We start from the raw sequence: 27,918 nt of genomic DNA, 5'->3' as shown, positions 1-27,918 counted from the left end.
AGTCCTATTCTGAGCAGGAGGTGGCAGCAGAGACCCCCCCCCCAAGTTCCTTCCAACCTCAGTCCTTCTGTGAGTCTAGGAGGTACTGAGGTCTGATGAAAAAATAGGTCTTCTTTTCCTCCCTTCCCATTGTCAGGGCCACATTTTGAGCTGTGTCCCAGGACCCAGCCAGAACCACGGGTGGATTCTTATCCCGTTGAATGACACCAGTGGAAATGTGAAGATTGGAGTCTCCTCATCAACATTGAAAAATGCCACCCGTCCCTCTTCGTAATCCACAGATACCCGGATCCGTTTGAGCTCTTGGATCTCGAAAAATACAGTGTGTTCAGGGAAGGTGAAAGCTTGGAATTGACCTGCCCACTGCCCCACTGCCCAGATGCCCTCTTCTGGTTTAAACATAATATTCTCCTTCCTTTTCACATTTTCGCTGGAAACTCCCACTGTCCATCCTCCTCCATTCTCCACCTCCACCTCCCAGTAGTATCTCCCTGAAGTGAAGCCTTCACAGCCCAGCACACAGGATGAGAACTTAAACCTCTCAGGGTTGTCAGGGACATCCTGTGGCTTGCCGACTCGTTTCACACTTTTGCAGTCATCAGACAGGACAAGGTTGCAACGGGCCGTGTCTGGATCCAGAGTTACCTTCACTGTGAGAGAGAGGGAGTCAATGAGTCAGGGCAGAGCTCAGCCCTGGGAAGGGGGGGTCTTGATGGGGTGTTGCAAAAGGAAGAAGAAAAAGGCAGCAAGTAAAAGCTGGCTGGATTGGAGAAGCTGCACAAAGCCACAGAATTTGTACGAGGATCTGAACACGAAGTAGAGAGAACATGCTGAGCAGAGAGAGCAGTAGATCATCATCAGACCTGCAGCCTCAGGAAGTCCCCACATCTCTAAAGTGTAGCCAGCATTCCTCATTGAGGACCAGGACTCTGCTGACTTCCCTGAAAAGGGAGCGTGCAACTGTCCAATGAGGGTTACACTTCCTTCTGCAAACTGGGGATTGGTGAAAGCCTCTCTGGTCCCACCAGGGTCACTGTGGGAGGGGAACCAGCACAAAGGGTTTAAAGCAAGCAGGACGGTTCAGCATCCCGAACCCAGGAGTTTAACATGGAGAAAAGAGGAAAAACCAATACTGATGGGCCTACAGAAACAGAGCATGCAAGAGGTGAGGAGGCTGGAGAAAACGAGAGGAGAACATGGAAAGGGAAGATAAATAGCCTCAAGTGGAAGTGCGGTCAGAAAAAGGGGCCATGCATGGCCCCTGCAGCCCTGTTCTGCTCTGGCTGCGAGGTCAGGAATGGGGAATGGGGAAAGGCCTGTTGGATGCTCAGGGGCTGCAGACACCTTTTCTGGGCTGTGCCTGCTCCAGAAACTACCTTCAGTGGCGGAGAGAAAACCGCTCATCTCCCATGCAGGAGACATGCTCTGTTTTCTGCTCTCCAGAGTATTTGGGGAATAGATTCAAATAGGCTGGAAAGACCGAACTTTCATTACCTTCTTCTATAGGCATCACATATCTTCTCCATACTTGAAAAAGAAAAGCAAAGAAGAAAAGAAAAATCTCAGATGAGAAGTTATCTGAACACACTCATGGTATGAGGTTAGCTGTGGGTAATGACAACACCAGCAAGGAGCTTCAAAACTTGAATGTCTAAAGCTGTGGGACAGCTCCATCTATTTTGTATGAATTTGATTGCGCTGCCCGGATTCACACACGTGTTTGGGGTCTCCACGTACTGCCTTTGAGAAGAAGTGAGGTTTTGCTAGCATGGCAGGATTACAGGGGATAGCTTAAAAACACCAGGAAAAATACAGTTCCTAAAATGAATTCAAGATTTTGCCTCCCACTTCAGGAATTCAGCAATGCCCTTCATCTTCTTCCCAGAAAAAATGTGTCTTTCATTGAGCCTCTTATGTTTATCAGGCATGAAAGCCTCTACCTATTTTATATCCTTACATTGCATCAGATTTTCTGTACTAAAAACTGAGGTACTATTTAATAAAACCTTTGTTTTTCTTTTTCTTTTTCTTTTCCTTTTTCTTTTTCTTTTTCTTTTTCTTTTTCTTTTTCTTTTTCTTTTTCTTTTTCTTTTTCTTTTTCTTTTTCTTTTTCTTTTTCTTTTTCTTTTTCTTTTTTTCTTTTTCTTTTTCTTTTTCTTTCTTTTCTTTTTCTTTTTCTTTTCCTTTTCCTTTTTCGTTTTTCCTTTTGTGTTCTTTTTCTGTTTCTGTTTCTGTTTCTGTTTCTTTTTTCTTTTTTTTCTTCTCTTTCTCTTTCTATTTTCCTCCCCCCCCCCCCTTTTTTTTTCCTCGGTACTATGGGTTTATCAAATGACCCCCTAGGCCTAATTGAAAGAAATGGCAACTCAGCCTCTATGGGAGAAAACAGAAGCAAAACCCGCGCCTAAACACAATACCCAGACAGGAGAATCACCCCGCTGGGAAGTGTCCTGTGTAGGAAGGAGAACGACACTTACCCAGTTCTGTGGCTTGTTTCTCTGAAAAGCAACAAAAACAAAATGGATCAGCACGGATGGGATGCAGACTGGGATGTGCCCCGTTGGGCAAGGCAAAGCCCTTGGGGGTGCGGGAAGGGCTTCGATTTCCCAGCGTTTCCCGCCAAGACAGTGGCAGACTCAGCCCAAGCAGCATTTTGGACACTCTTTAATTTTTTGCTGCTTGGATTTGCTCTTCTCCTCTCCTCTCCTTTTCAAGTCCAAAACACTTTTCAGTTCACTTAACACTTTCAAAGCAAGACACAGCAAAAAAGAACACGGAACAAAAAGAACCAGAGCCCCATATAGACTCAGTAAAAAATCATTTGCAAAAAAACGAAGAATTACTCACGGATTTCTGCATCGTTGGCCCCTAAAAAACAACCAGAAAAGTATACAAGTCAATATTTTGTTAACTGACACAGGTATTTCCTGGGGAACTGAGTTAAAGGGCTGTAAGGGTGAAGGTTGCTTTGGCAGAGGGGGCAAATTCACTGACTTATTGCAAGGCTGCTCCGAATTGCCGCATACAGACATCAGCTATGTTAAACCGCATTTATTTTCCCTGCTGGAAGCAATTCAGAAAGAGCTCAGATTTAATAGCTAGAGGGTTATTTCTTGGGAACTGCAGGATGGAAACAATAAAAAAAATCAATAACTCAATGCGCTTTTGTATTTTTTCAGTAATTCAGTAACTCAAGTGTTTGGGTTTTTTTCATTCATTTAATGAGAATGCAAACCAGCTTTCAATAGCATTTTTTATTTCTTATTATTTCTTACATTCATATTATATTCTTATTATATTTTCTTATTTTGGATTGCATTCAGAACACTCTGCAGTTTTCCATGAGCTGCTCCCCAAAAGCATTAGCTTTCCAAGACTATTTCACTACTGAAATTAATATGAGAGTGCTTAAAAAAAAAACATTGGCAGCCACTCAGGCAAAGGAGAGGGAATAAAAATATCTGAGGATTTTCCTGAAGAATTAAAGCCTGGAGGAGAAGGAGAGAGAGACTTACGCAGTTCCTCCAGCTGCGTCGCTGAAAAGCAAAACAAAAAAGAGCGTGTTACCACTAAAACCAGTCATTTTTGCACGGGCACTCGCGGGGAGCATCATTGAGGGACCTTGCCAAAGCAAAGCTCGCCCTTCGGCAAATCGTCCACGGTTTTTCTTTCCCACAACAATTCTCCCCAATATCACAGTGTAATTTCATGTTTCCAAACAGCCATTGGCCTCCCAACCATCCTCCCCTCAAAAAACTGTGCCCTGTGGACCCGTTGTTTTTGCGGGAATGCTCCAATTTTTGCAAGCCGGGAGATAAAACTTACCGATTTTTCCCTCGAGCTTTCCTATGGCAGAAAAAAAGGAAATGTAAATTGGTTTTGTTTCTTTGATATATTTTTTTTAAATAATAGCCCCTTCCAAAGAACACTAAATTTCTAAATTGAAGCACTTGCAGCATGGAAAAGCCTCTGGAAATGCTTGGGTGGCTACAGGACACATGGACTTCATGCCGTTTTGGTAAAAAAATAAGGGATTCCCTTTATTCCTCTGTATTCTTTATGTGCTGTAGGGCAGCATGGGAAAACAGTGTTTCCTGACGGAAAGGAGAACGTTGCACTTTTATGCTCCAAGATGTGGGCACCGACACAAGGCTCCAGTGTCCTCCCAAACCCACCAATCCCTTAAAAACAGTGGCTGTTAAATATTATAAATCTTCCCAGCCAACCTTTCCCCCGGGGCCGCATTACCTTTAGTTTTAAATAGATAAAGGGTGATAATAAAGAGCACGATCAGAGTGACCACGACCAGGCTCAGGGCAATCTTCCATGGCTGGGCGTTTTGGAAAAAGGGATCTGTAAAAACCAAGCAGGAATGGGGTTATTTCTGTATCGGATGAGCCCACCTTGAATCGCAGCGAATCCCACTGTGGGCAGAAAATATCATTGCACTGTGTGACCTGAAGAGGCCAAGAAGCAACCCGCAAAAATAGCAATTTCATGCTCAGATGAGGCTGACAGTTTTGCCGCAGAAGTAGTCAGAGGTTTTGCAAAGGGAAAACGGATTTCTGACAGAATTATTCCTCACAAAATCATGTTTTCTTCTCCTTTTCAGATGGAAGGGGTGACTTATTTTGTGTTAGGCAGCATAGGAATATAAAAAAAAAAAAGTCCAAACTCTTGTTAAATTCTTTGGTTTAGCAGCAAAACTGCAGCGTGGAGTGATGTCACCTGGAGAGCAGCACTGGCTCTCTGGGGAAATGAATTTTCCCAATTTTGTTCATCGTAACAGCAAAAAAAGGAGCCGGATGCAGCTGAAAACCCATGCGGTACTGCAATGTGACTCGAAATCCTGTTATTTCATTTCCCCATTGGGTCTCCATTCCCGTATTTCCCTCCGAGGCAAAAAATAACGATCGTCCAAAATTTCTTTTTTCTTTAAATAGAAAAGGTGTGGCCATTCACGCCAAAGTGGCCGATCGGGATTTTGCAGTGGAGAAGACGGAGGCACGGGTTGGTTTGTCTTTGTTATTCAGTTCTAGTGTTATAAACGTTTGCATTTAACGTGGGTATCAATCGAAAATGCCTTAGGAAGTCTTTTTTCCTCTTAAAACCATAAGCAGAAATAGCTCTCATGAATATTGATGCTGATACCAAAACTGTGTTAGAATGTCTTTTTTTTAAACCCCTAATCCCAAACTTGAAGATACGACACGTGAATTTTGACAGTGACCTCGTGCAAGTACGACCACAAAGTCGCATTTATTCGCTTGTTTGGCACCAATTTGCATCGCACAGGGTGCAAACACTTAATTTATTTGTTTTCTCAGCAGAGCTTCCAGCACGTGGCTCCGTTGGGAACAGTGCTCTTGCTGGCTGCTTACCCGCCATAGAAAACTGGAGATACTGGGACCCGAACAGCAGCAGAAATGGGGATGCCTGCTACAGACCTGTCACCTTCAGATCCAGGACGGCTTCCTCATAGTCTGAATCAGCACGAATGAAGCAGGTGTATCTCCCTTCGTCAGACAGGCGGACACTGAAGATCTTCAGGGCCACGCTGCCCTTGTCAAGGCCATCCTGCAGCAGCTCAGTCCGCCCTTGGTACTGTGGCATCTGATCACCATGCTGGTCCATTCCTGCCTTGTATCGGTGCACGTAGGGTGAGAAGTGTCCCCGAAACCAGGTCACCTCCATGGCCCGGGCGCTCTGCTCCGGCATGAGGTGGCAGGGCAGCACCACATCCTGTCCCAAGGTGGCCACCACAGAGTGTGCTGGTGCAATCACCCTGAATGGAGCTGGACAAAATGACCCAAAACCAATGGGAGAATCCCACATGGACTGGCTTGCTGATGTTCTTCAGAAAAGCAACGGATCTACCCATGCCTACATTTTGCCCTGCCTCTGCTCCAACGCTATGATCACGTCAGATGCAATAAAGAGTTGAGGGACACGTTATTTCTGCTTTCAAGACTGTCCTGTCCTATAGTGGAAGGCCTTCACATCCTCAAGAGGATCTAACACCTCTTTGAGGGGGCACAAGCACTGCTCAGGCATAAGAGGATGGGGAAGGGAGGAGAAAGAAGGCGGCAGTGATGGGACGGGAGTGAGCTGGTTTTGAGTGGTCAGATGGAGAAAACAGACAACTTGGACACAAATAAAACTCAAACACCCCCAGCTATCCACATCTATTACTAGAAAAAATACAGAGCTCTAGGCAGCATTGAAAATTCTTTTATAAAACATGTAAAAATAAACTGGGCAGCTCATCTATATTATCACCCCATGAGGCCACCGAGCCTGTGCAAATGCCACACCAGCATGGCAAGAAGAACAAAAATGAGGATCTGGAGGGATGCTACTATTTTTTATGCCACTACTCTGTGCTTAACAGTCCTTTGGGAGCAGCTCAGAGGAAACGCTTGTGGCTAGAAGGAGTTTGCTGTGGACCAGCAGGACCATGGGGATCCCTACCTGATTGCAGCTGATGGACATGCAGAGCAAAAATGCAGACCAAACCAGGCAGAGAGTAGCTGGCCAGGAACGAAAGGACCATCCTGCTTGCGGGCAGGCAACCTGGAACCAGGAAAGCAGGGAGACAAGAAGAAAAGAGGGAGAACAGAGTGCTTATGAAAAAAGGATATTCGAAAGACAGAACATCATGGGGCACAATTTATGCTAAAAGGGGATAAAGGCTGGTTTTAGCTCTTTTTTTTTTATACTGTCCAGCAAACAGTCATTTGATAGCTAAAGCTGCAATCAGTTTTCCACCATTGGCCTGACTTTGTTTTGCACACGTTACTTAACATGCAAAGGAGCCCGAGGGGCATAAAGACTTGTAGAAATTTCCCATGGGGAAGCAAAAGTTGAGCTCCAACATCTCGTCGAGTTCAACTAAAATGCAAGAGAAGAAACAGTGCTCATTTTAATAGGGATGCCTTATTTGTCTTATTCAGCCCTCAGAGCTAGGAAGGTGCTGTGAGAAAAAGCAGGTTGAGGGGGTTGGAGCAGCGAAAATTATGTGCTCTCATGGCTCGGACAGGAGGAAAATGCAGGCCTGGAATAACCAAGATGTTAATGCAACCCACTGTCAACAGGGGATAGCATGTTGATGTGAATCTCCTCTGAGTTTCATCTGTTAGCAAGTGGCACAACCGCTTTCAGCAGAGATTACAGGAAGCAATTTGAATTTGCAGCTCTTGGAGGAAGAGAAGTCACTTACCTAGCCGACCCTCCTGAGATGCTTCCGGGGCAGAAGCTGGAACTCCTCGGTCTCCAGCCGAGGTGTTGTGCTGCAAGCGACACCTCACCGTGTCAACCCCAGCAGCTAACAGGCTCGACTGCCCCTCTCCTACTCTAGCCAAGCATTTCCCTCCACAGAAAATGAGTAAAACCTTATGCCATCTCCTGGACTTCTGGTGCTTCCTTCACCGCAGCTTCCACACTGAAAGTGAAAGGAACTCAATATCACCGTGGTTTTGTCACTGCTTTTACCCCAGAAATGCTCTCTTCAAGCAAACTAGGCAGCCCTGATATCAGTGTAGTGCAGTCTCCTGCCTTGCCTTTCCCTGGGGCAGCTATGAGCTTTGCAAGTCCCGAAGTGAAAGAGCAGGGCAAGGACAGAGGTGAAGGAGCAGGGACTGTAAACTGCAGCTGGTGCATGAGTCAGGGGGACAAAGCACAGCAACAGTCTTCCCTGAGAAGTAATTTCCCACTGCCAACCGCATCTGGCTTTTGGGGGTGGTTTGTCCAGGAGAAGTGGCTTCGACATGACGTCTCTGCATTTTGCTAGCTGATCCCCGCTGGTCACTCAGCCCTTGGAAGCAGGATGGGATCCTGCACCCTTCCCATATCCAGCCAGGAGGTTTCTGCTTCAGCATGAGCTCCGCGGACTCTGCTAACTTCCCGCCTGGGCATCCAAAGAGTTCTCTTGCCTGCACAAGGTGCCTCCAGCAATTGGCGCTCTGCCCTGTTCATGCAGTGCAGACTCCAGTTGTCCCTGAAGAGCACGCACAGAGGCAGCCTGTCCCAGGTCCTGCCTTCCCACATCCCTTCCCTGTCACCAGGTAGAAGAGCAGAATGTCCACAGGAGCCAGCTGTGGATTTTGGAGTGACTTCTTGGGGCAGAGTCATCTCCACTTGCTGGGTCCTTCCTGAGGAGCCAAGGTGAAGCCACTGGGCCTGTGAACAGCAGCCTGGAAAATGAGGAGGTTGGATGGAAAGGGCAGCATGAGCCCTCCCTGTGGATCAACCTGGGTGTCTCCCACTCTGCAAGCATCTCCACCAGCACCCCCCCAAGCCATTGACAGCATGAGAAATCCCAGCAGGCAGCAGCTTTAAGAGCCCAGACCTGTGCCCTTGCCCCACCACTTCAAGGGGAGTGCAACTTTGGTGCCCCCTGTGTCAGCCCCAAGCATGGCCATGGCCATGGGAGTTTCTCCCTGAGGCCTGCTGATCTGCAGTTGGTGTCGCCGAGTGACATCCTGGCTGACTTGGGGTGGCTCCCGAGATGACCGACCCTGGCTAGGCTCCACGGTCTCTGCTGCGGGGAGAAACAGCTCTTCTCAGGGGCTCAGCAGATTTTTATCGCCGACCTGCATCTGGTCAGGTGGAGGCATGGAAACCCCATGGCATGGAAACCGCATCTCCACAAACACCCACACAGGGCCTGGCATGAATGCCAGGAGTGGAATGCAAAGACAGCTAAATGGAGATGTGCAGTGTAAGGATTACATGAGACCCCATGACTACATCAGACTGCGGGAGCTGTCACCGAAACAAAGACAGGACCCAACCAACAATCTCCTTTCCTAGAGTCATGCTGCAAGGGAATGCGGGATGTCTGAGAAGCACCTGAAGATCATGACTCTTCCATCATTCCCTCCACTTTTCTCATCATTCAGCATTGAGTCTTGCCATCCACTTCTAGCTGTGAACTCTGTTCATCAACGTCCTGTGGATTTTCTGCAAACATGCAGACACCTGAGTTGGCAATAGAAGAGGGGGAGTTGCAAGCTAATGAAGTGGAGGAGAGGAGTGAAAAAGGTGAGTTCCAAGGAGGGAAGAAGAGGGATGTTGTCCTCTGCTTAGGAGAAAGTTGCTGTGTCTGATGTGGAAGAGCTGTTATGGGTCAACACATTCATGGCTTGTCCCAACATGGGCTTGCCCTGAGGTTGAGATGCGGTGGTTGCATCATCTCGGCTGCGTACCTCTGTCGACTGCACACCAAAGACACCCAAGCTGCCTCCATGGCCCACTAGGAGAAACAGGAAATTTGCGAGCACAGATTGACATCTAATTGAGCTGGTCTGTGTCCACACACACCAAGGAGCATTTAGGCGGCACCGATATTGGGGCAATGCAGTGTCAGGGGTTTTCCCACGCCACGCTGGAGACGCCTGGGGGCAAACACAGGCCACCATATATCTCCCTTTCTCCAGGACTGGGGGTCCTAAGGGTCTTCTCCTCCTCTGTCCCCGGTGGATATCACCCTGGACAAAGGCACTGCCAACCCATTCCTGGTCCTGGCAGCAGATCGGCAAGGTTTGATGGAGATGTGTGGGCTTCGCTGCCTGACGCCCTGGAGAGGTTCACCACGGAGCCTTGCGTGCTGGGCTGCCCAGGCTTCACCAGAGGGCAGCACGAGTGGAAGGTGGCAGTGGCTGATGGTGGGGTCTGGTGGGCCCCCGACATGGCTGGAGGATCCCTCCAGAGGAAGGGCATCCTCCAGCTTTCCCCAAAGAGAAGATTTGGGCCATGGGGCAGTGGTTCCCGCAGTACTAAGCTTTCACCCACCTTGACTGGACCTCCCTGCACCTCCACCAGCTCCTCAGGACCATTCAGGGGTCCCTGGACTGTGCTGGTGGGCAGGTGGCCTTCACTGACACCAAGGACAGAGGCCTCATCTTCACTTTCTCCCTGCATCCATACCCTGGTGATACCCTGCACCCGTGGCTCTACGTTGGAAGCAACTTGCGGCTCATGCTGTGTCCCTGACATGGTGGGACCGCCTGTGGCCACAGAGGCCACAACGGCTATGCTCTATAGCCGTTGAGATGGAGATACAGCTCCTGTATAGTTATTCTCTATAGCTGTAGGCATATCTACAGGAATAGAGCTCCTCTACTGCTATAGGCATATATGAAGATACAGCTATTCCCTACAGCTCTAGGGACATATCTAGGGATATAGCTGCTCTACAGCTATTCCTTACAGCCCTAGGGATATAGGGAATATTCCCTACAACTATAGGGATAGGGATATAGCCATAGGAAACAGCTATGGAAACAGGGGAGTGTGAGCTCCTCTAAAGGCAGATGGAGCTCCTGATAACACTTCCGATCTTCTCCAAACCTCCAAGCAGCTCCCTGGCCACAAGAACTCCCAGAGCCCCAAGGAGGGCATCTGGGCAGTGCTGAAGATGGAGGCTATGTTTCGGGCTCTCCCCTTCTCCTGAACACACCCCACTGCCACACAGATGCATCCCCCGAAGGGTCTGTTTGTCCCTGGAATATGACAAGGGGCAGGTGGCCTTTTGTAATGCAGAGATTGGTGTCCCCACCTTCACTTCCCCACCGGTCTCCTTCAGGAGGGAGAAGATTCACCTTTGGCTCTGGGTGTGGGACAAAAACTGGCTCAGGTCGTGTCCCTGAAATGCCCCACAGAAGACCTCTATGAATCTGGCCTTTGTCATTGTCTAGTCTCGCTGCTTCTCAAGGACATCTTTCTTGCAGACTTCCTCTTGACTCAGTTTGGTGATCCTGGAGAACTGGTGTTTTTGGACCGGTCTGTTGAACAACAGGCAGCTGGCAAGCATTGAGATGAAGCGTGAGAAATCCTCTCATCACCATTTCTGCCCACAAATGGGACTTAACTGGGCCACTTTGCAAGGTCATCTTTCTTGCAGTTGTGCCTTTCCCTCGCTACAAGTGTTAACGGGGTGAGCTGATAGCCAGTGCTGGGCCTTTCTTGCCTTGCTTCTTCTGGCTGTGGCACTTTGAGCTCTTTTCCTGCAGTATCTACGTCTGCGAAGGGTGCCAGCTGCTCCTGCTCCTAGTGGCAGCTTCTTTGGGTGCTGGTTGAAGAGGATAGCTCCAGATCACTTCCATCATTTCCATGTTTTTTTTTTTTTTTTGGTTTCTTTTTTCCAAACTGTTTGTGCTGTGGTCACCAGAGTCTTTGTCAAGATGGGGAAGTTCTCCCAAATGTGCTTCCACTCTAGAGGAAAGGGGAGGCTCTGCTGCCTGGTGCCCGTGGAGGAGGCATCTGATGAGGGTTATTGAGCAGAGATGGCATCAAAGGGAGTGTCTAAAGGAGGTGTATTCATTTCCATGCACTGTTTTCCCTGGTGCATGTTGGGGTGTTCTGAGAGAAAACCAGAGTTTGAGTGCATCCTTCCTGGGGCAATTTGCCAAAGCCTTGAAGTCTCTGATGACCTGGGTCTTGCTGGATCTGCCAGCCCCCATCTGTACCCATCCCTGCTCACATGTTGAGGGGCTGTTATGGACCCATTGGAGAGCTTCCCACACCATCCACTGTGGTCACCATTGCCACACCATGCAGGTACCATGCAGGCACAGTGCTTTAGACCACATTTCCCCAGAAAGGATGAATTACTCCCCCGACAGTGTGAATTATTAGCACAGAAAAAGAGTTTCTTGATATCATGGGGGATGCTGCAAAGGGTCTGTCTTCTCTCCAGCAGCCTATCTTTGGATGGCCTGGAATAATCATGGAGATTTACTCCTCTACCTTTAGGAAACTTGCTTCTGAAATCTATAAATGTGGCCAAGGACAAGGCAGCTTGACACCAGTTTGGTGGGAGAAAGGGGGCGTCTGTGAGTCTGAACCCCAAGAGAAACGGCACCGTGGTCCTTCTCACGCAACAGCCACCCAACTTCAACACTTTCCCCTGTTTGGTCCCATTGCTGCTTCTTCACTACAGGTTTTTCTAATACTACCAGGCACAATCTCTCACTCTTTCTGCCTTGTTGCTCTTTTCTGTCTTTTTCTCATTTCTTTTGATTTAGCCAAGGAAACAGCATGCATTGGCTCAAGGTGGTTCGCTTGCATTATTGAAAATACCACCAAGAGAGGCTAGGAACCTTTTCTGCCCCAAAACATAGTTCTCCACTTTCATGACACAATTTTCCAATTTTGGACATTCCTCTGAAAGCCCACATAGCTGCTCCCATTCACCAAATGCGTTTGGTCGCCACTGAATAACCCCGGCCCTCAGCTCTGGGGTTTCTTCTGAAAATGCCGCAGGGGATGAGTGTGTGGTCTGGGGTCAGGCTGCTTTTGCTCTTAATTGTCATGTTTTATTTTATTTTGTTTTTCTTGGCAGCCTTACAAACGCCCCGGCTTTCTGTGGTTTTGCAGAAAAACCTGCCCAGAGAGGACAGCTGCCTGCACCCTCCACCCATTTATTATGCTCAAAATCTTGTTTCTGGGCAAAGAGAATGCACACCTGGCATATAGATATAGGCAAGAACTTAGTATAACCAAAATCTCAAAGGTCTTATTGCTAGTCCAGATCTAATCATAACAGGAAAAGAAGGAATAATGCAGTTTACATTCCACGTTATCTCATGCTTTCTTCCTCTTTTCCTGGGGTTGTGCTTGCACCTCGTCCTGCTCCTCGGGGTCCTGAGCTCAAGGGTTTCATTTTGGTGCCACTGGGGTGTTACAGCTCATTTTTCTATGTCTGCTAATGTTACAAATGTTATTTGCTTTAGCAAACATATTTACTTTTGCACCTGTGCTCATTCTTTTTTGGTCGGCAGTTCTTTGTTGCATCTGTATTTGTTATATACGGTGCTTTTTATGCGTGTTAGGTGCTATTTCTTTGCTCTCTTTGTTACTCCTAAACCACCTTTGCCCAATTTTGTGTTTCTTTAACTGCCCGTGGGTGAGGTGCTCGTAGTGACGTGGTTGCCAGTGCCAAGGCAGTGTCCCCTCATTACAGTGCCATGTCTGGGCTTTTCCATGTCACTACTTTGCAAGGCCTCTGCTACGGCGCCAGGCTCCGCTTCCGTGCTCGAGTGATAAAACCAGGGTGTTCGCACACCAAGATAAGTAAAAATAAAGCAAATCAGCCACTGCCAGCTGGTCTCTTAGCAAAATTGCTGCCACCATTCAGCCAGGTGGAGCAAAGCAAGGAAGGATCTGTCCGAGCTGCTGAGCTGCTGGATGTGGTTCTAATCTCCCCTCATGCAGCTGGGCTGGAAAGTGCCGCAGAAACATCCCTGCCCACTTGATCACTTTAATCTTTATTTTTCATCTGCAGCAAGTGCTGAAGAGGCAAAACCATTTCTTTCGTGGTAACTACGACTTGCTGTCAGATGATGCCATCATACTGGTGCCTGCTGGTCTATAGTGGTGCATACCAATCTCTGGTGGTGCATAGCAGACCAAAGCAGTCTCCACTGGGGCATACTGGTCTATACTGTGGCATACTGGTCTATAGTGTTGCAGAGTATCCTGTAGTGTTCTATACTGGTCCACACTGGTGCCTGGGGGCAGAGATGGAGGTGTTTTGGGTACAGAGGGGGGGTGGTGCTTTGTCCCCAGACCCCTCAAATCCTCCCAGGCCCCCCCCCAATTTGAGGAACCCCCTCCCAAAACCTCCCAACCACCCAATTCCCTCATGGCCCCTCCATATTCAGGGAATCACTCCCAAAACACCCCCAAGTCTGCCCCCCCACCAGATACAGGGAAACCATCCTAACCACCCTCCCTCCGCAAATCCTCCCAAGTCCCACACAAGTTTGGGGAAACCTCTCCAAAAAAGGGACATAGAGGACCTGGGGGATACAAGGACAATGGGGGACACAAGGGATATGGAGGACCTGGGGGACAAGGGGAACAGCAAGGGATATGGGATATGCAGGGACATAGCACTGGGCTTGGGTGTCCCAGGTCCCCTGGGGACACATGGCTGGGGCCAAGGACACATAGGCACAGCACAGGACCAGGGGCTGATGCCTGGGGGTCCCCGGGTTGCCACAGTCTTGTGTCCCCTGCACTCACATGTCCCTCTGACCTGGCACAGTGACAGCACTCACTGGAGCTGCAGAAGCTCCTGGAGGAGGAGGGTGAGTGTCACCACAGCCCAGTGTCACCATGTCCCCAGGCCACCACATCCCTGAGTCACCGGAGCCCCAAGCTGTTGTGTCCCCATGCCATCTTGTGCCCATGTCACTGCATCCCCATATCACTGCATCGCTGTGCCACCATGTCCCTGTGCCTCTGCATCTCCATGTCAGCATGTGCCCAGGCCACCCTCTTTCCAAAGCCATGTCACTGCAACCCGGTGTCCCTCGATGTCTCCATGGTGCACATGCATGGTGCTGGTGGTAGCGGCGTACGCCTGCATGGCCCCGTGGGGACAGTCATCCTGCCATGTCCCCATGTCCCCGTGCTGTGTCCTTGCACATCCTCTCTTGTCCCTTTGCCATGACTCCACATGTCCCCATGGTATATCCATGCTTGTCCTTGCATGTCGCCCTGTGTCCCCATGCGATGACCCCCTCCGTGCACCCTTTGGTGCTTCCTGTAACCCCCCCCACCACGGTGTCCCCCAGTGCTGTGACACTGGCTGGTGCCCTCCCCACCCCCGGTGCCATGGACACTTCTCTGGTGCCGGAGATCATCGGCAGGGGCAGGGATCTTGGGGGCAGTGCAACAGGGGTACCAGGGCCCCTGGGGGACTGGTACTGAGGTGCTCTAGGGGGGGATGGTGGTAGAGCTGCATGCCTGGGTCCCTTGGGGGGGCACTTGGGTTCAAGGGTGGGGTGTCTGGCCACCTGGGTACCCCTACGGGTGGCACCCGGATGCTTGGATCCCTTGGGAGACAGATGCTGGCATGCCCTGAGGGGAGGGGGGCCACGTGTACACCTAGGTCCATGAGGTGGGGGTTGCAGACACCAGAGTCCCTTTGGAGGGGGGAATGGCTGGCTGCTGGGGACCCCTGAGGTGGAATGAAGTGTTTGGCTGTTGGGGGTCCCAGTGACATGGCATTGGGCTGCTGGGGTGCCCGTGGTGATGGCAGTGCTGGAGGATGTGCTGGATGTGCTGGAGCTGCTGCTGGGGGAGAAGCTGCCCACATTGAGGTTCTTCTCTAAGAGCTGACTGTGGCACAGTTTCACCAGCTCGACACGATGCAGGACCACCCCCACCCCCGCCCCCGGTTATCTCCTGTCCCCTCCACCCCCGTCCTCTATGTTCCCCATGTCCTCCATGACCCTCCTTGTCCCCCCATGTCCATAAATGTCCTCCCATGAGCCTCTGTTTCCCTCCATGTGCCGCAGCCCATTCTTGGCAAGTCCGGGAAGGAACACACACACATCAATGTGATGCAAGTTCAATCCAATCCTTTATTATTCTGCCTATCTAGCTTATATAACCTTTCCAGCAAGCTCATGCATCCACGCGCCTCACAAAGCATTTCTATTGGTTGTCTAGCATTGTCCATGTGCATCTGCTCAGTTTTGAATAGGCTGCTGCATTGACTCCCTTCCCAGGTGCACATACTTCTGCTTATCTTGGTTTCTCACTCTTCTTGCCTTCAAGGACTTCTTCTTCGGTGACCTTGAACAGCCTGTTGCTTATTTCAGCTCTTCATACTCCTGTAAAATAGCCAGGGCCCCGACACAGGGACCCAACATCCATGTCTCCCCATGTCCTCTGTGTTCCCCCTCGTCCTCCATGTCCTCTATGTCTTTCTATGTCTTCCCATGTCCTCCCGTGACCCTCCATGTACCCCACGACCCTTCATGTCCCTCCATGTCCCCCCATGTCCTCCACGTTCCCTCATATCTTCCATGACCCTCCATGTCCTTCCATATCCTCATGTCCCCTCCATATCATAGAATCATAGAATCACAGAATCAGTAGGGTTGGGAGGGACCTCTGAAGATCATCTAGTCCAATCTCCCCACTCAGCAGGGTCACCTAGAGCGTGGTAGACAGGGTTGCATCCAGGTGGGCCTTGAATACCTCCAGCGGAGGAGACTCCACAACCCCTCTACACCCTCCTTTCAGATACTTATACACGTTGAGAAGATCGCCCCTCAATCTTCTCTTCCCCAGGCTAAACAGGCCCAGCTCTTGCAGCTGTTCCTCAGCTGTCCAGCCCAGAGCTGGACACAGTACTCGAGATGAGGCCTCCCCAGGGCTGAGTAGAGGGGCAGGATCACCTCCCTTGACCTGCTGGCAACACTCTTCCCAATGCAGCCCAGGAGACCATTGGACTTCTTGGCCACAAGGGCACATTGCTGGCTCATGGTCAACCTGGCATCCACCAGCTCTCCCAGGTCCTTCTCTGCAGAGCTGCTCTCCACAAGGTCAGTCTTATAGTTAGATTCTCGGGGGCCAAATATCCGGTTTGGCAAGCCAGCACAAACTCACACACACACACACACACACACACAAAGATTCTTCAGTAGCAAGCAGTTTATTAGTAGATTCTTACAAACAGACTGACCTGATGGTAATCTCGAGAAGGACCACCTCAATGCTTGTCCCGATCATCTACATGGTGAGAGGGAGAGTTAGCAGGCACAATCTTTTCAGGCATCCCCGAGGAGGCAACGTGGTCCTCTGTTGTGTAGCAGCCTCTCCCTCCTTCGGAAAACTCTGGCATTTATGACAACTTGTGGTAGGCGGGAGTCCCAGCACCTGGGGCCAACAAGTGCGGGGAGTCTAGCCCAACTCCGCCCCGGTTGCATAACCGGGCTATGGTACTGCACACACGTGCAGACTTATTTTGGGGGCCACATTTGACTTTGGGGGTCGCTATTTCACTACTCTTCAGCTTCTGACCTTCATGTGGACTGCTTCTCATGGTGACCAACCTTCTATATGTGACCAGCCGCTGTTCCTTCTCACAGATTTCCACAACCTTGTTAGTTACTTGTTTGTATCCCGCTTAACACAGCGGTATTGTTCTAGGCACTAAAAGGTTACAGCACTAGACTATTCTCACCAAATAGCAGGTGGTACAGACAAAAAAAGTTACAACATGGACCATTCCCATCAAGTATCGTGTAGTATGGATACAGTCAGCCCCCAGCTTGTACTCATACCTGGTGTTATTTCTGCCTAGGTGCAGCACTCTGCACTTGCACTTGTTGAACCTCAGGAGGTTCCTCTCTGCCCAGCTCTCCAGCCTGTCCAGGTCTCTCTGAATGGCAGCACAGCCCTCAGGTGGGTCAGCCACTCCTCCCAGCTTGGTATCATCAGCAGACTTGCTGAGGAGGCACTCTGTCCCCTCATCCAGGTCATTGATGAAGAAGTTGAACAGAATGGGAGCCAGTCCTGAGCCCTGGGGGATGCCACTAGCCACAGGCCTACAACTAGACTCCCCGCCACCAGTGACGACCCTCTGAGCTCTGCCTTTCAGCCAGTTCTCAATCCACCTCACTCTCCGCTCGTCTAACCCACGCTTCCTGAGCTTGCCTAGGTGGATGTTATGGGAGACAGTGTCAAAAACCTTGCTGAAGTCAAGGGACACAACATCCACTGCTCTGCCCTCATCTATCCAGCCAGTCAATATATTGTAGAAGGCTATCAGGCTGGTTAAGAAGGATTTCCCCTTAGAGAATCCATACTGACTACTCCTGAAATGAGCTGTTCCATCCACCTTTCTAAGGATGGAGGTGAGGTTGAACAGCCTATGGTTGCCTGGGTCCTCCTTCTTGCCCTTTTGGAAGACTGGAGTGACACTGGCTTTCTTCCAGTCCCCAGGCACCTCTCCAGTTCTCCAGGACCTTTCCCAGATGACGGAGAGCGGCCAGGCAGCAACATCCGCCAGCTCCCTCCATACTCATGGGGGAAACCCATCCAGGCCCACGGATTTGTGGATGTCAAGCTTGCCCACAAGATCTCTAATCCTGTCCTCCTCAACCAAAGGGAAGTCTTCCTTTCTCCAGGCTTTCTCTCTCATCTCCAGGTTCTGGGATTCTTGAGGGCTGCCCTTAGCAGTGAAGCCTGAAGCCAAGAAGGCATTCAGTAATTCTGCCTTCTCTGTATCCCTTGTCACCAGGGCCCCCACCCCATTCAGAAGTGGGCACATTTTCCCCAGTCTTCCTCTTGCTGCAAATGTATTTGAAGAATCCCTTCTTGTTGTCCTTGACCTCCCTCGCCAGACTTAATTCCAAATGGGCCTTAGCCTTCCTTGTCGCATCTGTACGTGCTCTGAGAGCAGTCTTATAATCCTGTCAAGTAGCCTGTCCCCTCTTCCACATTCTGTTTAGTTTCTTCTTCTGTTGGAGTTTTGCCAGGAAGTGATGTTTGAATACTAGCGACCTCTCCTGCACCGCCCTTCCTTCTAGGGCCTTAACCCATGAGATTCCTCCATGAGCTGAAGAAATCTTGATCAGTTTCAGGCAGGGCAACATGTCCTCCTGCTGCCTCAAGCAGCGCTGGCATATTTTGCTTTCCTCTTTTGGACAGCCTGGTGTCAACATCCACCTGCTGAAAGCTAGTCTGAAGAATGAGTCTCGTTTATTCAAGTGATATTTGTGTGACTTTGTCATCTACAGGAGGGAGCGTAGTCACACCAGTGTCAATGAGTGCATGCTCTGTGAATTAACCATTATTATTAGTTAGTAATTATCAGGAATTATTCTGATAGCAGCAGTCACATGCAGAGCATTTTCCACATTTTCCAATATTACATTTTTCCTTTGGGATTGAGTGGCCGCATCCTGAGGCTTTTCCTCTTTTACCCTGGTATCAGATTACTCTTAGATTAGGTCAAAGATTGCAGGCTAGTTGTCTTCCACCTTGCTATCTCGACCTCTTGCCTTTCCGTGCAGGAATCAGTAAAACTACTTCCTCAGGTAGCTTTGTTTTTCTTACTTTCCCCTCTAAATGCATTGCAGTGTGTTCATGGATCCCCAAGACCTTCCTCATAAATGCTTGTGCCACTTCTTCCCAAACACCCTGCAGGGCGGCAACCCAAGAACTCAATAACTTCTGCCCAGGCAATCAACTGCAGAGCTGGTGTAGACCATCAGCTGTGTAGGCAAAGGTTTGTCCTTCTCCTGCTGGCTTTGGGTGCTAGTTTGTCTCTCTTCCATATGATCCCCCCCAACTCCTTCAGCCTTGCATAGGATGGGGCAAACACACTGTCATCTCTCCTGGCAGCCAGAGCAAGGCCTGTGCAGCTCCAAGGAGGAGTGTGAGACCTCTTCCAAGGGACAGCCCCTGGGCAACCTTGCCAATACCATGGGTCAGCCTGCAGCCCAGCATGTCTCTACCTGCAGAAATCATGTGTGGGAGCCACTTTCACTGAAAACTTCTCTTTCAGATTTTATTTCTGCACAAGCGCCAAAGGTGCTGTGTGGGCCTTAGGAGGTGCATGGGGAATGGTGTGGGAGAAGTGAGGACAAGGTGCTGAGTAAACCAAGTAGGGAAGAGATGGGCTGACCTCAGCCAAGGGATGGCCCTGTCTGGATGGGGAAGTTGCGTCCCTCTTTCTTGACTTAGGGAGGCCTGGAGTTCTCCATTCTGTGTCCCATCCTGACACTCAGCATCTCACCAACAGTGAGACAGGACTCCAGGAAAGAAGAAGGGCGACCGTGAGGTGACAGTGCCCAAGGAGCACAGGAATATGCAGCTGCGTCACTCCTGGCTCGAGGAGCCCAGAGCCTCTTCTGCAGCCCTGAGAGTGGGCACCACATCTTCCCCTTCCCACTAGTCTCTTTTAGGGACACAATCCTGGCAGTGGGGGCCAAGCTCACACTGCCTGTCCCCATGTCCATAGGCCTATTGCACTGTTCTGTGGGGCTTTGGAACTCTCAGTCACCAGTTTCTTCATAAGCCCCTGAGCGACCTCAGGCCTCGCACCTGATTTGGCATCTGCTACATCGTGTGCTTGGTAAGGAATAAACCCAAGACGCGAGCCTCAAACTGTGTGGGAGCAATACTCTCAAGTGCTAGTCAGACTTGGAGAGAAAGGCAAAAGGCCTGAAGGCACCTCTGAGCAAGTTTCTTTGGTCTCCTCTCGATGTATGAAAACGTGTCTTGCATCAGAGGAAGCAGGTATCTATATGCTCCCGTTGGAGGTGGCAGCTTCCACTACAGCCAAGTCATCTGGAATTGCCAGAAAAAAAACCCTCAAGTTTAGATGCCCTGCTTCATGGGAATTTGAAGTTTCCTTCGCTCAGTTGGTTAGAGTACGGTACCAATTCTCTGATTCTACGATTGTATAATTCTTCAGCTTTATTTCAGCCCATGTGGGACCCTGAGCCTGCTACAGGCTTCTCAGTGGTGTAGTCAAATACGTCTTTTCCTCCCTCAGGCTGAGGGACCAAAGGTGGGCTCCTTCTCCAGACCATTAAACATCTACAGCACAAGAGTGAACTAGCCATCAGGACTCGGGCTGTAGCCAGGGCCCGGGAGAAGCACATCCATGGGCCAATCCCACCTCTGTGCCTTAGCTGTCTCCTTGGGGACAAGAGGAATCATGTTCCCCAAAATACCTACAACTGTCCACTGGCTGTAAAGGGAGTGAAGACAACTGCCTAAGGGGCAGGCGTTAGTGCTAGACTCAAAGACAGACAAATCTCACTGTTGTAACTTTATTCAGTGCATTTACAAACTTCTCCCTGTTTAAGACATGCCATTCTTTTTAAGGTATTGCTGTTCACACAGTAAAGTATGAGGGCGAAAGGCAACAGTCACAACCAGGGAAATTTTGACCAAGCATTGGCGATTCATTCTCCCCTTCCCCCACCTTGAAAGAAGTGCAGCCCCAGACAGAGGTCCAGCGAGGTGGTGGGATGTCCACCCTTGGAGATTCTGAAAATTCACCACCACCTAACCTGGCCCTGAAATTAGTCCTATTCTGAGCAGGAGGTGGCAGCAGAGACCTCCACAAGTTCCTTCCAACCTCAGTCCTTCTGTGAGTCTAGGAGGTACTGAGGTCTGATGAAAAAACAGGTCTTCTTTTCCTCCCTTCCCATTGTCAGGGCCACATTTTGAGCTGTGTCCCAGGACCCAGCCAGAATCATTGAATGAAACCAGTAGAAATGTGAAGATTGGAGTCTCCTCATGAACACTGAAAAATGCCACCTGTCCCTCTTCATAATCCAAGGATACCCGGATCCATTTGAGACCCTGGATCTCAGAAAATATAGTGCGTTCAGGGAAGGTGAAAGCTTGGAATTGACCTGCCCACTGCCCCACTGCCCAGATGCCCTCTTCCGGTTTAAACGTAATAATGTTCTTCCTTCTCACATCTTCTCTGGGAACCCCCACTGCCCATCCTCCTGCATTCTCCACCTCCACCTCCCAGTAGTATCTCCCTGAAGTGAAGCCTTCATGGCCCAGCACGGAGCACAAGGGCATAAACCTCTCAGGGATGTCAGGGACATCCTGTGGCTTGTCGACTCATTTCACACTTCTGCTATCGTCAGACAGGACAAGGTAGCAATGGGCCATATCTGGATCCAGAGTTACCTTCACTGTGGGAGAGAGGGAGTCAGTGAATCAGGGGCAGAACTCAGCCCTGGGAAAGGTTTCATGGGGGTGGCAAAAGAAAGAAGAAAAAGGCAGCAAGTAAAAGCTGGCTGGATTGGAGAAGCTGCACAAGGCTACAGAATTTGTATGAGGATCTGAACACGAAGTAGAGAGATGATGCTGAGCAGAGAGAGCAGTAGATCATCATCAGACCTGCAGCCTCAGGAAGTCCCCACATCTCTAAAGTGTAGCCAGCATTCCTCATTGAGGACCAGGACTCTGCTGACTTCCCTAAAACGGGAGCATGCAACTGTCCAACCAGAGTTACATTTTCTCCTGCAAACTGGGGATTGGTGAAAGCCTCTCTGGTCCCACCAGGGTCACTGTGGGAGAGGAACCAGCACAAAGGGTTTAAAGCAAGCAAGACGGTTCGGCATTCCAAACCCAAGAGTTTAACGTGGAGAAAAGAGGAAAAACCAATACTGATGCGTCTACAGACACAGAGCATGCAAGAGGTGAGGAGGCTGGAGAAAACGAGAGGAGAACATGGAAAGGGAAGATAAATAGCCTCAAGTGGAAGTGCGGTCAGAAAAAGGGGCCATGCATGGCCCCTGCAGCCCTGTTCTGCTCTGGCTGCGAGGTCAGGAATGGGGAATGGGGAAAGGCCTGTTGGATGCTCAGGGGCTGCAGACACCTTTTCTGGGCTGTGCCTACTCCAGAAACTACCTTCAGTGGCGGAGAGAAAACCGCTCATCTCCCATGCAGGAGACATGCTCTGTTTTCTGCTCTCCAGAGTATTTGGGGAATAGATTCAAATAGGCTGGAAAGACTGAACTTTCATTACCTTCTTCTATAGGCATCGCATGTCTTCTCCATACTTGAAAAAGAAAAGCAAAGAAGAAAAGAAAAATCTCAGATGAGAAGTTATCTGAATACGCTTGTGGTATGAGGTTAGCTGTGGGTAATGACAAACCAGCAAGGAGCTTCAAAACTTGAATGTCTAAAGCTGTGGGACAGCTCCATCTATTTTGTATAAATTTGATTGCACTGCCCGGATTCACACACGTGTTTGGGCCCTGCACGTACTGCCTTTGAGAAGAAGTGAATTTTTGCTAGCATGGCAGGATTACAGGGGATAGCTGAAAAACACCAGGAAAAATACAGTTCCTAAAATGAATTCGAGATTTTGCTTCTGACTTCAGGGATTCAGTGATGCCCCTCATCTTTTCCCGGAAAAAAATTGTGTCTTTCATTGAGCCTCTTATGTTTATCAGGCATGGAAGCATCTACCTATTTTATATCCTTACATTGCATCAGATGTTCTGTACTAAAAACTGAGGTACTATTTAATAAAACCTTTCCTTTTCCTTTTCCTTTTCCTTTTCCTTTTCCTTTTCCTTTTCCTTTTCCTTTTCCTTTTCCTTTTCCTTTTCTTCTTTTCATTCTCACAGGGAAGAATTTCCCCCTCACCTTCAGGCGGAACTTCCTGTGCTTCAATTTCTGCCGATTGCCTTTTGTTGTGTCACACAGGACAACTGAAAAGATTTTGTCCCCGTCCCCTTGACACTCTCCCTTCAGGTACTTATACACATTGAGAAGATCCCCAGGTCTCTCTGAATGGCAGCACAGCCCTCAGGTGGGTCAGCCACTCCTCCCAGCTTGGTACCACCAGCGAACTTGCTGAGGAGGCACTCTGTCCCCTCATCCAGGTCACTGATGAAGAAGCTGAACAGGATGGGAGCCAGTCCTGAGCCCTGGGGGACGCCACTAGGCCACAGGTCTCCCACTAGACTCCACGTCACCAATGACGACCCTCTGAGCTCTGCCTTTCAGCCAGTTCTCAATCCACCTCACTCTCCACTCGTCTAACCCAAACTTGCTGAGCTTCTCTAGGAGGATGTTATGGGAGACAGTGTCAAAAGCCTTGCTGAAGTCAAGGGACACAACGTGCACTGCTCTGCCCTCATCTACCCAGCCAGTCAGTCCATCACAGAAGGCTATTATCAGATTGGTTAAGCAGGATTTCCCCTTGGTGAATCCATGCTGGCTACTCTGATCACCTTCTTTTCCTCCATCTGTCTGGAGATGACATCCAGAATGAGCTGTTCCATGCCCTTTGCAGGGATGGAGGTGAGGCTGACTGGCCTATAGTTGCCTGGGTCCTCCTTGCCCTTCTTGAAGACTGGGGTGACATTGGCTTTCTTCCAGTCCTCAGGCACCTCTCCAGTTCTCCAGGACCTTTCCAAGATGATGGAGAGCAGCTTGGCAACAACATCTGCCAGCTCCCTCAGTACCCGTGGATGCATCCCATCTGGGCCCATGGATTTGTGGATGTCTAGCCTGCCCAGAAGGTCTCTAATCCTATCCTCCTCAACCAAAGGAAAGTCTTCCCTTCTCCAGACTTTCTCCCTCATGTCCAGGCTGCAGGATTAATGAGGGCTGCCCTTAGCAGTGAAGACTGAAGCAAAGCAGGCATTCAGTAATTCTGCCTTCTCTGTATCCCTTGTCACCAGGGCCCGTGCCCCATTCAGTAGTGGGCCTACATTTTCCCTAGTTCTCTTCTTGCTGCTGATATATTTGAAGAAGCCCTTCCTGTTGTCCTTGACATCCCTTGCAAGGCTCAACTCCAAATGGGCCTTAGCCTTCCTCACAGCATCTCTACATACTCTGACTGCATTTATATAATTCTCCCAAGTAGTCTGTCCCCTCTTGCACATTTTGTGTATTTTCTTCTTCTGTCTGAATTTGGCCAAGAGCTCCTTGCTCACCTATGCAAGGTCTCCTGCCCCTTTTGCTGTACTTCTTACTCATAGGGATGCACCGCTCTTGAGCTTGGAGAAAACCTCAAGCACCCAATGTGGGGCTTGAACCCATGACCCTGAGATTAAGAGTCTCATGCTCTGCCAACTGAGCTAGCCAGGCCACCTATTTGATGCTCTCCGGCTTGTGCCTTGGTCTCCTCTCCTGTCCCCTCCACATCAACCGGTCTTCATTAAAGGAAGATGTCCACAGGAAACGATGCCCTTGACAGCAAGGCGCTCCTCTCGAATGACAAAATGGCAAAGCTCTTCACACCTGCACCACTTGGACGGTTTGCACAGGAAGGACATGCTGGCCTGCTCATGCATGGGCCTCTGTGGGCAGAGCATTGACTCCTCTAGCCTTCCAGTCTGCTTTCCTATGAGGTTTTTGGCCCTCTCACACTCCTCATCTTCTTCGGCCTTCCCTTCCTGAAGGACCCTGTTGCTCCCTGGCGTCTTCTGGGGTCATTCTTTTCTCAGATCTGCATTCTGAAATGGGGGCCAGCTGGGACAGCCTGGCCACTGGAAAGGGTCTCTCTGGCATGGGAGACACACAGGCCTATGAGGGGAAGACATACATACAGAGTCACGTGGCCCCCTACGATTGCTCTGTGTGGCGTTACAGCACCTTTTCTTTCAGCCTGCTCAGCAAAGGCCTTTCCTCAAGCTGCATCTTTATGCACAAACCCAGAAACAAGAAGGTGACAGTGCTTTCCATAAAGAGCAACACGGCCCCTGGCAGCCTCCACCAAGCAGCTGGAAAGAGGGAGAGCAGAGAGCTACTGTCAGCTCTCCTCTTTGACAAAGCAGAACACAGCACACGTTGGCAATATAGCTTAGGAGCTATATATATGTGTATATGTATATATATATATATATAGCTATATATATATATATATATACATATATATATATAGCTTTGGCACAAGAGCCTCCAGTCAGAGGGCTTGTCAAGATCTGTTGGTGAGTCACCTTTCCAGGGATGTTTCTCAGGGGGAAAAAACAAACACATGCAGGAAAGAGTCACATTTAGAGCTTGGAGGCTGTCTTTTTCGTCTCTCACGCAGGAAAGGGAAGGAGCAGAAGAAGCTGGATGGGAGAAAAGTGGTACCTAACTTCCTCTCTCACACACTGGCGGAAGGGAAAGGACCATGGACTTCACTGAGAAACCTGCATTTGGCAGAGTTATTCCCCACTAGCTTCACGAGGAGACCAACCCTGGCAGCTACACCCTGTCTCTAGCCAATAGTGACAGGTCAGGCCATCCCCAGGAAATTCGCTCCTCACCCACAATCGAGCTGCTCGGCCCTCCCTGGGGTCAGAGAGAGGATGAGGAAACAACACAATCCCAAGCTCTAGCAATACCTGAGGAGCAAGAGAAAGTCATGCCATGCTTGAAGTCAACTAGCTCAACACCATCCCGCCCGGTCTAAACCAAGCAGACACAGGCATCATCCAGCACCACCATCACCATCCCCACAAGCACCTGTGCATCAGGGGGCTGCAGAGCTGACATTTTAACAGACCTCCAACTAGAAGTCCTCCACTGACCCCACCAGAGGGCTGTAGCTGAAATGAAGCCACGAGAAGGGCCTCGGAGAAGGGCATCCTCCCATCCACTATGGGAAGGCGTCTCCTGTGTTAGAGCCTGTCCCCTCCTGCTCCACAGGCACAAGCAGGTCCAGGCGGAAGAAACCAGGGGTAGTGGCTGGCCTTCCTCACAAGAAGCCAAGCTCATTCGAAGGAATTACAAGGTTCTGCAAAGTAAACGATCCAGCTCTAACACGGGCATTTCCAGCAGCCTCTCTCGAGCCCAGCAGGAGCACCAGCATACCTTAGTCTTCTTCAGACATCACTCCTGGCCCTTCAGATGTGCTACGCAAAGCCTCCCCATCTCCCTGGCACACTGGCCATCGCAGTACTCACAGATCTGCCACTCAAGAGTGCAACTCAACACAAACGCCTCACACAGTACAAGTCGCAACAACAAGAGCAGCTCTCTGCCAGCCCAAAAACTAGAACTGCTCGCGCATCCACACTTAAGGAGCACCTGCCGCTTCCTGAAGAAAGACAAGCTGGGGGAAGCCGTTAGCAACCTTGGGGCCAGAGGCAGAGAACGTAGGGGCATGAGCACATACACTCTTGTGCCTTGCCTGCTCTGACAAGCTCCCAGACCTGCTATTTCTCACTTTTCCTCCTGCCTCACTCAAAGCAGCAGCCCCGTTTTGCAGATTTCAAGGTGCAATCACAGCATGTCCTGAACAGCTTCAGCAAGAGAATGCAGCTTGTCATTTGCTGTTGCCAACTCAGCTGCACCTTTTAGAAAGCGGCTCCTGATGGGGAAAAGGCAAAGGAGGGAGAGGCCAGCATACTTCACACCTTCTCACAAGGTGTCAGCTCCCACCCAGGTATCCAGGGCCTTTCTGACCAATACTCTTACAACACAGCAAAAGCTTCATTTAACGACAGCTCTAACAGCATTCATTATATTGGTATCCTGATGTTAGCTACCACGGAAGAACCTTCTCTGAAATGGTGCCAGTCTCCCTGTCACGAGGTCAGGCATCTCCAGCTGCAGGAAGGGAATGCAGGCATTCAGGCCACCACCGATCCCTCGGGCCCCTTTCAACCTTTGGGGCATCTTTCCTCTTTAAAGACGATGGATTCATCTGCCACTGGTCCCTCACTGGCCCAGGGCTTGCAAAGCTACGGTCCTTCCACTCACAAAAGCCACCTGCTATGATAAAACAGTGGCTGTGGGGTGTTTGTGCCCAACAGGGAGCCTGGGGCCAAGCCCCAGCTCCAGCCCCAGCCCTGGCCCAGCCCAGGAGGCGAGAGCAGTCGACGGGGCCCGGCCCCTGTGGTGCTCCTCCTCAGTGCTCCTGCAGGCCCAGCCACCCCAGAGTCAAGGCCCTGGGCTCGGGGGCCCCCGACCCACATGCCCCGAGCCCAGCAGCCACCCTCTACCACGCCAAGCTGGGGCCTTGCCAGGGCTGACACGGCACCTTGGGACCTGCGTAAAATGCTGACAATATGAATGCCAATTCCTATTTCCTTATGCCTCAGCTCCCTGGCACAACTAGGGCGAAGGAGCCCTTCCGGAGGTGGCTGTGCAGATTTTGCATTAATTTCAGCAGCGGCATCTACCTGCAAAGGACACAATGTCCCAAGGTGCTTAGAGAAACCTATTTTCTGCATTTGTGCTCCTCGTCCTCCTGACTACAGCGCCGGAGGGAAAAGGATGTGGCATGAAAAATGTACTCCCTTGTTGATTGGCTCAGGCCTGACAATGGTTTTACATTTGTTGTACTAGTGTGGCCAGACGCCTGAACACCAGTGTGAGAAAACTGATGAAATGCTCCACTTTGCAGTACATTCCTCGGCACTTACAAGTCAGGCAAAGCAGGGGAAGGTGCTGGCTGCCGGCAGGTATTGCCAGCACTGGCTGCCTGGTCACTGCCCAGGCTGCTTTGATGACTTTAGCACTGGAATGAGCGGACAAGGGCAGGTGACAGGCTGGGCTGAGGCTGCTCAAGTAGTTCTAGCTGTCGGGACAAGTAAAAGGCATTTTTACCCAAGGAGTGGACGAGCAGTGCTGAGCCTGAACCTTTTGCCTCTGAGAAGGTAAAAGGGGAGCTGCTTTGAAAACAGGAGC

The 27,918-nt window shown here is 50.0% G+C and overlaps 1 protein-coding gene across 1 annotated transcript; it reads right to left on the bottom strand.

The window, feature by feature from the left end:
* Positions 1-132: 132 nt before the first annotated feature.
* On the bottom strand, positions 133-14,120 carry LOC134154444 (butyrophilin subfamily 1 member A1-like). Its single transcript, XM_062601151.1, has 9 exons — positions 14,039-14,120; positions 13,383-13,508; positions 9,790-10,004; positions 7,217-7,286; positions 5,445-5,792; positions 4,246-4,350; positions 3,513-3,533; positions 1,495-1,527; positions 133-650 (listed from the first exon to the last, which is right to left on the bottom strand). Exons 1-9 carry the CDS (start codon positions 14,118-14,120, stop codon positions 133-135), a joined length of 1,518 nt encoding a protein of 505 aa, XP_062457135.1.
* Between the last annotated feature and the right edge of the window lie 13,798 nt (positions 14,121-27,918).

This window comes from Rhea pennata, unplaced genomic scaffold (assembly GCF_028389875.1).
Source record: "Rhea pennata isolate bPtePen1 unplaced genomic scaffold, bPtePen1.pri scaffold_31, whole genome shotgun sequence".
Lineage (NCBI taxonomy): Eukaryota > Metazoa > Chordata > Aves > Rheiformes > Rheidae > Rhea > Rhea pennata.
The sequence above is the reverse complement of the archived record's forward strand: the minus strand, read 5'-3'. Positions and strand labels throughout refer to the sequence as shown.